Raw genomic sequence first — 10,386 nt, forward strand, 5'->3', positions numbered from 1 at the left:
CCAGCCGCGACTATTATTTTATTTATTTTGGGTCGTGCACAAGCCTCAGTGCCTGCAGCCCGCGCCTTCTCGGCCCGCGGGCGCCTCCTCTTTCGGCTCCGGAGCCTCAGACCCCGGCCGCCCTCGTCTCGACACCCCCAGACCCCCGCCAGCTGTCGCGAGTCCCCGCTGCTGGAATCTTGTTAGCGGCTGTCTTTTGGGGGGTTCTGGTTTCCCGACATTTTTGCTTCCAGCCAAGGAGAGGATATCGTGATTTTTCCCCCTTTGAGCCCAGGCTCTGCTCTCTGGGGGGGTGGGGGGCGCGCCGAGCCGGGGAGCCGTGCCAGCCGAGTCGTGCGGGCTGTGGCAGGGAAGGGGCCACCATGGGATGTACTCTGAGCGCAGAGGAGCGAGCCGCCCTCGAGCGGAGCAAGGCGATTGAGAAAAACCTCAAAGAGGATGGCATCAGCGCCGCCAAAGACGTGAAATTACTCCTGCTGGGTAAGAACCGTGGATGCCAACCCCATCCCACGACCCTGACCACTCTGCACCTCCGGGCGCCAGCTTCCCCACCTGCGCCTGGGAGACCTGGTCCCGGTAGTTGCCACCACCATGTGCCCAGGATCGCCCACCCCTTTGCATGCCTTAACCCTGCACCCCCCCCCGCCCTCTTCCCCTGAACTGACACCAGTTTTCCCCCTATCTGTGTCCCAACAGGGGCTGGAGAATCAGGAAAAAGCACCATTGTGAAGCAGATGAAGTAAGTCCCTATGGCATTGGGATTTGTACTTTTATTACGAATAATCTTAAAAATCATTTTTATTATCTTGCTTACTCCACAGTACTCTCCAGGCCTGCTTTTTAATTCGTGCACACATACACGCACAGATCTGGACTTGACTCCCCTCCCCCACGCCCTATGTTGGTTTTGAGTTCTCCACCCCAACTCTCAGGGTGGGTGTTTTTTTATAAGGAGGGTAAGGGGAGTGCCTGTAGTTGTATGAATGACAGTGTCCGCCATATTGATCAGAACATCACACTATTGGCATGATTATGATCATTACCCTTTTGCTTGTGGACTATTTCGTGTATCTCACTGCCTCCATTTCTCTCTCTGTATCCCTTTTTCATTCTGTCTCTATTTCTTTCTGCTCCTTCCTCAGTGCCCCCCCCTCTCCGCCCCCAGCATCCATAATCTCACTTCTCCCTGTTCTCCCCGGGGCAGTGATTTTGAACTTGGCTGAACCAAGGAGGGGACAGGGATCAAGTGTCTGCTGTTCATGGATTTAGTGCTGAATTGGAGTCTGTAGTTTCTACTCTCTGCTCCCCCCCCCCCATAAGGGTGAGGGTTAGGGGAGGAGGTATATGTTAGGGGAATGAGGTGAGTTTCCAAGCGGTTGTGACTGGTACAGCTGTGTCCAAGGCAGAGGTAGAAGGGGGCTGCTGGCTGTGAGACTGAATGCTGGCCCCTGGCTGCCCCCCCGACCTTCTCCATCCCCACCCTCCCAGCGTTTGCTCTTCTGATGGCAGTTTTCATTCACTCTGTGGGCTTTATCAATGTATTTGCGATCTGCATAGGCCGAGTTCCATATAATCTACCCACAATGCGGATTTCAGGCCCACTTGCTGCCACCCCCTTCTGCCTTAGATATCACTTTCCCCTTCTAATTAACTGGGGGTGGATTTGAGTGATGGTTGAAAATTGAAACAAAATGGGATATTCCTTCCCTTCCACACTTTCTCAGTAAGGAGCCTCGCCCTTCCTTCCCACTCTCAGGCTCGCTTCTTGCCCCATCCACTCGGCAGTTCCTGGTGAGCCCACAGGAAGCTTTTCTTGGGGAGGGGGTGGCAGGCAGGGAAAGGGTGCACGCCCTGGGGGGCTCCTGGCTCTGCCGCTTCCGTTGGCCTGTCGGTTTCAGGACGAAGGAGTTCGTTAAGACCGTTTAGCGAATATTCCACGTCGTTTTGCTGTGACACCTTCGTGCACACACAGCTCCTAATTAGGAGTTGCTGTGCAGTAAACAAAAATGATTATTTTTCAACTTGACAGAATAGCTGAAGTAATTGCATCCCGTAGGAAAACAATGGAAAATAAAAACCCCTTTCGTGGGAAGGTGGGTGGGAAACGAAGCATGCTTGCGGTTTCAGAACCAAGCTGCGAAAAATCTTGCATGTGTAACAGGCATGACAAGCGGGTTCTAGGCGGCGCCATGATGGTAGGGAGTAGCGACTCAGAGACAATTTCCCCATCTGCTTGACATGTTCTTATTTTTGTTTGAGAGCTCCCTGGGGCTTTCTTTGCAGAGGCCCCCTCGGCTCACCGCACCCCTCTGAGCCACCAGTAATTTCGCTTGGGGCTTCTCTGGAGCTTGTGCAACCCAAAGGGATGGGGAGGCGGGGCCTGGGGAATTGCTCTTTGCAAAAGGTTCATGTTGCATCTGACTGGAGCCCTTGCTGGTCGGTAAATGCAGGCCGTGCTACCCCTTTCTCCTGAGGAGGGATGTTTTAAAACTTCGTAAGTCTGTAATTTGAAGTGTCGGACTCTGAGCCGGGTAGAAGCCCCAGCCACCAGAGCTGGGTGAGGTTTCAGGCGTTGCAAGTGGTGGACAGCGCCCAGCCGAGCCCGGAAAAGTCGATGGGGCTGTGTTCGGTGGCGCTCGGCGAGGCTCGGCACGGCCTGGGCGCGGGGCTCGGAGAGATTCGGCAGTGTTCGGAGTGGAGTCGCGGTCCTGGCGGCGAGAGCCGATCCTCTTCGGAGGGAGCGAAGGCATTCGGAAACGCTGGGTAGGAGGAGGGGAACGCGCAGGAGGGGAAGCGGGGCAGGCTAGAATCTGCAAATTAACTTTGCATCCGCCAAAGCAACTGCTCTTCCTAAATATTCCCTGTAAATTAGGTTGATTTAATAAGAAGCTTAAAAATATATACTGAATCCCCCGAAGGGTACCTCACCTTTTTTATTCAAAGAGAGCTTAGCTCTCTGAGGAAATAGGTGTGCCACTTTAGAATGAAAATTCCTAATTATGTGCTGGGGCAGGAAATCTTAAATTAAGGCTATAGGTAGATTTTTCTGGGAAAGTCCTATGTGTCTTGTATTTGGTTACCCCATATGAAATGTTTGATGTTTGAGATGGTTAATTCAGAAATCAGAGCAAACTGCACCCCCCCCTTCCCATTTCCTCACCCTAATAGAATACCTTTTGGGAGAAAAATGTCAGGCAAAATTGAGATTTTGTAGGTAAAACAGTATCCTTTTTAAAAAGCACAATACACCAACTCTTTATGAAGTAGGCTAGGTTTGCTCAGGCCAGTCAAAAAGATTTCTGGCCCATGTAAATTTTGCTACAACAGACCCTGGAATCCAATTCTCCTGAAGTGTTCACGAATGGCAACTTCTGTGAGCCCTCTAGCTTGGCTTGAAATAAATCAGATCAGGGCCTTGTGCCAGGTTGGATGTAGAACTTGTTTTATTAACCACAAAATGTGGGATTGGTGTTACTGTATCCTAGTGACAATTGTTTTTTTTAAAGTCCTCCCTTGCAGAAATGGTTTTCAAGATCATCACTTAATTGACAGTCACTTTGAGTCAGGAAAATTGTACCTTGGGTGGGGCCAGGCCTGAAAATCTAGGTAGCATTTACAGAAAGCAGTTTCCCTGTGCAATACAATTAGTGACCAACCTATCAAGCCCTGTGTATGAGTTAATTAGGATACTATGTTATTTCCCCTGGGCAGATGAAACTAGACAGAGAGTCTTCTGTAGGAGACGCCCTATGGTAACCCAGTGATTTCCTAATGGGCTATGGGGCTTAATAGCTTAGCCCAATGGATTAAGAGGAAGAATATTGGTATTCAGTCACCACCCGACTCCATTCAGCATTTTGGAACAGCACAGAGACTTTCCATTCAGCCTGTATTCTCATCCATGTTGTGGTGTGATGACTGGGAAGAGAAATAGGCTTCCATATGTATATATGCCTATAGTAACTGAAGTTAATGATAAAGGACTAGCATCTGCCACTTGAAACAAAGTGTTAGCACCCTCCTCACCTCATCACCCTAGTACCATTGTAGAGAGACTGACTTGAAATGCTTCTGCTTAATGCATGTTGCATCTGTTTAAGAAATGACATAAATTAGATTGTCATTGTAAAAGCCTGATTCTCAATATTTTTATTAAAAATTTCATTTGAGTATGGCTTTCGGGGTTTGTGTGTATGTATGTGATTGTGAATTAGTGGTTGGGAGCTCTGGGTTGGAAAATCCAAAACATTTTAATAGTGAGAAATAAACAGTGATAATTGAGACAGCACAAATATAATTTTATGCATAGTTTGAATAATCAATGACTCTTTTTTTCTGCATTGCATTTTAAGTAATTCTGGTTGGTTGAGAGTTGTGACCTCAACTTTAATACAGCACCATCATTTTTTAGTTCATCAGTAGGACTCCTAGTTCAGATTAATCAAAAATTTTAAAGGAAGTGTTAATTATATTTAATTACTAAACCTTTATCAAAAACATCTCTTAAAGAGTTATAATTTTGTGAGGTATAGAATCAACAAAATATCACATATGAATTCTCAGTTCTGAACAAATGGTAACATCTGCTCATACTGTGTACCTGGAGAAAATGTAAAATGAACTCTAGGGACCAAAATTTGCCTTTTTTTGAGGTGGTAAGTTTTCTGTGATGTCAGGTTCATGCTATCTATCTTGAAGCATCATGTGGAATTTTTTAGGAAGATAGTTTGAAGGTGGTAATGAAGCATTGTTTGTTGGCTGGTAGTCTTTACCTAATGGGCACAGTAAAATGGAGCAAGTTAGTACTCATTTTCATGGTATCTCTTCAGTGCAATTTTTTTTTTATTCAAAGATTTGCCTGATGAAGACATCATTGCTCATGTAAATATTCCAGCCCTTACACTGCTCATGTAAATATTCTAAAGGCAGACCCCACCCTGGCAGTGAGGGCAGTCTTAATAGGTCACCTGCTACCGTAAAGCTAGTAATTTGCTGTTCCCAGCTAACACTGACTTTGTAATTTGGGTATCCACTGTTTGGTTGGGGATCAGGGCAAGCTCATGTTCTTTCAGCACACTGGTGTTGGGCACAGCATCTACTAAGTCGCAGGAGTTAATGGAACTGAATAGCTATTTGCTGCTGTTACTCCACTCCATGAAGTGCAGCCATCTAAAAGCGTGTTTCCCACATGTGCCCACAGGGGCCCCTGTTGGGACAGCGCTCCATCAAGAACTGCTCTTCTAGATTTGTGGATTTATTTTTTCTGGGATCATCTCGTTGGGTGATTTGTCCCCTCCCTTCCTCCTTTCTCTATGTTTATTCAAATGGATGCACCTTACTCTCTGGAGACAGTGAGAGCGTGAACAGAATGTCAGATCAAGTAGCAAATGAGTTCTCTTTTGCTGATGGATGGTGCATTCTCCCTCCTTACTGTTCACTGAGCTGTAAATACCAGCGGACCTTCCTGCCAGAAGAGAAGCAAACAGTCCACCTGATCTCCTCAGGAATCAGCTGTGGAATTCTTGAATCTCAGTTACCCATTGGATTCTGAAATGGAATCTGCGTGGTTGTTGCCAATTAGAGTAAATGGATGAAGCTTCATGCAGATTGATAATGGCTGGAAAGGAATGCAGTTTCTGTGTATAGTTCTGGATTAGACTTCCAATGCCCAGAGTCAGAGCACTGTGTCATTTCTGTTAGCATGTGGAACTCTTAAATTATACTGTTCTTACCATGCCACATCTGGGTTTCAGCTCCTCCTGGTACCCTATCTCTGTTAACACTGGTGATTTAATGTGAGTAGATTGAGGTCCTATTTTTCTGATATGTGTTCCAACCAACTTGATACCCCCTCTCCGAGAGTCTTCTCCTTCTCATTTCTTATGAAGCAAGAGAGACCGTTATCACAAGAACACATCTTGATCTGAAAGACAGCAGACAGCAGGTGAAGGGGATGATTCCAAAATGAAAAAAACATTTTGAAGACAGTTACCTCTGAAATTGATGCTAGCAAAGAACAACTTTTAACTTTGAGGGGGGAAAAATGTGTGTTTGTTTGTACAGACAATCTACATGTATTTAAAAATAGCAGATGCTTTTTGAGAAGGGCACTTTACCTCTCTGTCTTATTGATTGCATCATCATAAAAAGCTTGAAGTCATTCAAATTAACTCCACTATAAGAATTTGTTCAAATTTGTATCACATTTTTATTTTATTCCATCCCTCTTGTTCATACATAGTACTGATAGAAAGGAAACCATCCAACGAATCAGTGATCAGCATAGGTGGGAAGGAGAGGAAATAGCCTGTTACCTGGTTCAGAGACATAGGTACTGTGGTATTTACAGGAGCAGTTTAAAGTGCTTCTCTAAAATTGAGAGGTGTATATGAGCATAGACTCTGCAGACAGGCTGCCTGGCTTTGAATCTTGGCTATCCCACTAGCGAGATGTGTGGTCTTACATTGTTACGTAACTCAGCTTCCTTGTCTGTAAAATGGGACTGATAATAATAACTACCTCATAGGGTTATTGTGAGCATGAAATGAATTAACATATGAAATGTGCTTTCGGCAATGCCTTGAACAGGGAAATCATCATACAAATGTTAGCTCTAGTTTTTATTCCTTTGATTAGTGGATGTTTCCTTCCCATATGGAGTTCTCTTGTCTTATAGGACTCAGCCACCCTGAGACCTACAGGGGGGCACCATGGCTCCTACTCATGGCTTCTTCCCCTTGTCTGCTCTGCAGCACCAGTTATATAACAAACTGTGTTGTCATAACTGATGTGACATTTTTGACGGAGCAGCTGCTTCAGCCCAAGAGGCTAGAGTAATATTACAAAGAGTGGGAAAGAGCACTGAACCAGGAGTCTAGACCAATAGGTCTGCCTCTGCCCCTGTGGGATTAGTTTCCTAATGGAGTTGGATCAGATGTGCCCCAAACTTCTTTCCTGTTCTAAACAGTCTATGAAATTGGGAACTCCTTTGTTTTCAGGGTCTTGAGATTCTAAATATAAAAACATTAATTATAGTTCTATCCCATGGGGGTTTGGGGTAGCCATGAAAGTTCTTTTAAGGCTAAGATAATTGCAGAATAGTAACCTTCACCACAAAGCTTTGTCAGCCAAGAAATTTGTAGTTCTGAGGGACAGAAGTGAGGGGTGGTTTTGAGAAAAACCACTTCTAACCAAACTTTTCATGCAGACAGGGTTCTCAAACCAAAGAGAAGGATCTGAAAGTATCTGGTTAGTAAGAAACGGGATGTTTCTGTGAGGAAAAAGCCAGTGATGTTAGAGAAGTGGTTTCTCTGTAGCTCCAGGATGCTCCGAAATGAGACAGTTCTGGCATCCACCAGTATGGCTGTACATGAAGGAGCCTGCCTGGGTCAAGGTGCCTAGGAACCAAGGAGTGGAGCAGTTTGTAGACTAGTAAAGGGAGGGGATCAGGAGAACTGTGTTTGACTTTTAAATCCCTTTCTGATTTGACTTTGGGAAGATCATTTTGTCCCTTTGGGCCTCCATTTGTTCATCTCTTAATTAGGATATGGGCTTCATAGAATTTCTCAGTCCTCTTTCAGATTTTCATTTCTAAGATGCAGTAAATGCAAATAGAGACCTAGAAGCCCGAAATGCGGTGGGGAGTAGTGGGAGTATTTACTACCCACAGCTTTTATCTGCTGAGCCATCTTTAGTTCTAATTTTATTTACAGAGAAGCGGAAAAACATTGTGCTTTTCATAGTACAAAAAAATTAAAGTAAAATAAAATCTTGCAAGGCTAATGGTCAGTGCCCTGGGCTTGTCCCCCTGCTCTCTTGTTTTGTGAGCCATCTTAGAAGCAAGCAGAATGGAGAAAAGAGAATAGGAGTATAGCATGTAAGAATAGGGCTCTATGGTGAGGGATTTACCCTGGATTCTCTGTCGTGTGTTATATCTTAGCCAAACAGATAGGTTTTCTATGAAAGTTGTTACTTATAGGACTAGCTTTCCCATGCTTTAAAATTGACCCTAGGTCACCTGTCCCTAGGGTCTAAGAGTTCTCTTGCCTATTATACATTAATTAGGTATCTGTGTCCTTTGCTAATCTCGGTTCCTCTTCCCCACCAAGGCTCCCTATAGTAGAGATGGTGACTTAATTTTACTCATAGTGTAGCACTAAACCCAGTGCCTGGTCCAAAGGAGGTGCTTAGTATGTATTAGATAAAGAAAAGAGAGAAAGAAGTGAGGTGCACAAGGAAAGCACCTTAAGCTAGACATAAACTAGAACAATAATACTAAAAGCTTTCAATGGCCATAGGCTGTGTCCATCATTTTCAATCCATTATCCTCATCTATTTTTTATTTTCACATCAACCTGTGAAGAAATATAGTCATCAAATCAATCTATAGATGAGGAAGTGAGGTTCAGAGAAGTTAGGAGGTTTTCTTAAGGCCACGCAGTTTAGTAAGTGGCAAGGCTGTAATCAGACAATGATTTTTCTCATTCCAAAACCTATGTTCTTTCCATCATAATCCTACACCATACATACTGGACCACAACCAGTGTGGTCAACAGAGAGCTGGCATTCAGGGACTCTGTACCTATCAGTAAATGGGATAGTTGCAGCCTTGGTTGAGGTTGGTGGCAGAAACAATAGTAAATGCCTGATTGGTGCTGGGTTCTTTCTGGAGGTGGTGGTGATGGTCACCATGTACCACACTGGGTTGGATACCAGAGTGTTCCCAAGCAATCATCTGGCAGTCCCTGAAATTATTTGCCCATTCACACCCCAGAAATGGGAGCCATTTTCAGTTGCAACAAAAAGGTTGCTGCTGAAGGCTCTGGTTTTGGTGCATGTAGGTGTCTTGAAGGAGACTAGGGAAGGACAGGATAGTAGATCTACCCGTGCATCTACTCATCCATCCATAAGCTTTGATGGGTGCCTCCTTCGTGCTAGGCATACAAATGGTGTCATGGAGGCAGAGAGGAAGGTCTCAGTCCCTGTCCTTGAGGAACTCATGGTCTAAACGGAGCTACATGCAGAAGACTCCTGCACTGGAGGACAGGAAGCACTATGCTGTCTCCACCCATAGCATGCTTTGAACAGAAGCACCTTCTCTAAGTAGGAAGTTCAGAGAAGTCAGTGGAGAAAATTGAGATGTGAGGTGAGTCTTAAAAGAAAATTATAGTTAGGCAGATAGAAAACAGGAATGCCAGGGGAAGGAACCAGCATGTGCGAAGGCACTGAGATATGTTCCTACATAGAACATGTTCAAAATGTAAAATAATTTGCTTTGACCAGAGCACAATATATATGAGGAGTGTTAAAAAATGAGGAATGAAACGAGAAACCAGATCATGAAGGGCCTTATCTATTGTACTAAAGGACTTTGGATTTTATTCTGAAGAGAACGAGATGCCACCCAGGGCTCTAAAGAAAGAAATGTATAGAAAGATCAGTTTTTTTAGAAAGATTACCTACTTGATCTGGAAGGAGTTAGGTCTGGAAATTATGAGACCAGATGAAGAATTACTCTGTGATCCTGAAAAGACTGAGAGCTAAATTAAAAGCAATGGTAGTGTGAGAAAAGGAAACAGATTCAAGAGATACTTGAGCTGTAGAATAATGATGATGATGAGTTGCGTGGGCATTGAGGAGAAGGTAAACTTTAGAACGCATAAGCAAGAATGAGTCCAGGAGTCCTGGTTTGGGCCATGTGCCTGGCAGTACCATTCTGTGAGGTGGAAAAATGCAAAAGAAAGGGAAGATTCGGACAGATAAATGATGATTTCATTCAGTCATGTTGATGATTCTTAGGGATCATCTTGAGTGGATATCCATGGCAGTGGATTAGGAGATTGGACACATCTGGGGAGAAGGGTCAGTTTGGATCTCTGTGGTACTTGTGGGCAGTGAGAGCCATAGAAGTTGGTAACCTCACCAGGCTGAGCAAGAAGGGGAGGAAGGCAGCGGATGCACCCCCCTCCCACTGCCACAGCCACCTCACCCCCAGTTCCTGGACACTGAGAAGGAGTGATCTGAGAGATGGAAAAGAAAACCCAAGGCATCAAGGAAGGAAAGGATTTCAAGCCGCTCTGCACAGTGGCTTATGCGTGTAATCCCAGCATTCTGGGTGGCCAAGGCCAGAGGATCACTTAAGCTCAGGAGTTCTAGACCGGCCTGAACAAGAATAAGACTCTGTCATTATTAAAAATAGAAATAATCAACTGGGTATGGTGGTGCATGCTATAATCTCATCTACTCAGGAGACTGAGGCAGGAGGATCGCCTGAGTCCAGGAGTTTGAGGTTGCTGTGAGCAGTGACGATACCACGACACTCTAGCCCCAGCAACACAGAGAGACCCTGTCTCAAAACAATAACAATAACAAAAAACAATGAAGAAG

At 44.9% G+C, this 10,386-nt stretch overlaps 1 protein-coding gene across 3 annotated transcripts in view; it reads left to right on the plus strand.

The window, feature by feature from the left end:
* Positions 1 to 6: 6 nt before the first annotated feature.
* The window catches only part of GNAO1 (G protein subunit alpha o1), a 161,547-nt gene continuing 151,167 nt past the window's right edge, over positions 7 to 10,386 (plus strand). For 2 of the 3 annotated variants that reach the window (XM_003792549.2, XM_012806868.1), the window contains exons 1-2: positions 363 to 480; positions 697 to 739. In XM_003792549.2, the coding sequence (XP_003792597.1) occupies positions 363 to 480; positions 697 to 739 (161 nt within the window). Of the gene's footprint in view, positions 481 to 696; positions 740 to 10,386 lie in introns of all 3 variants that reach the window. The other variant, XM_003792550.2, reaches the window with a different exon arrangement.

The sequence above is a fragment of the Otolemur garnettii genome, unplaced genomic scaffold, assembly GCF_000181295.1.
Source record: "Otolemur garnettii isolate 467f Iridium unplaced genomic scaffold, OtoGar3 scaffold00058, whole genome shotgun sequence".
NCBI classification, from domain to species: domain Eukaryota; kingdom Metazoa; phylum Chordata; class Mammalia; order Primates; family Galagidae; genus Otolemur; species Otolemur garnettii.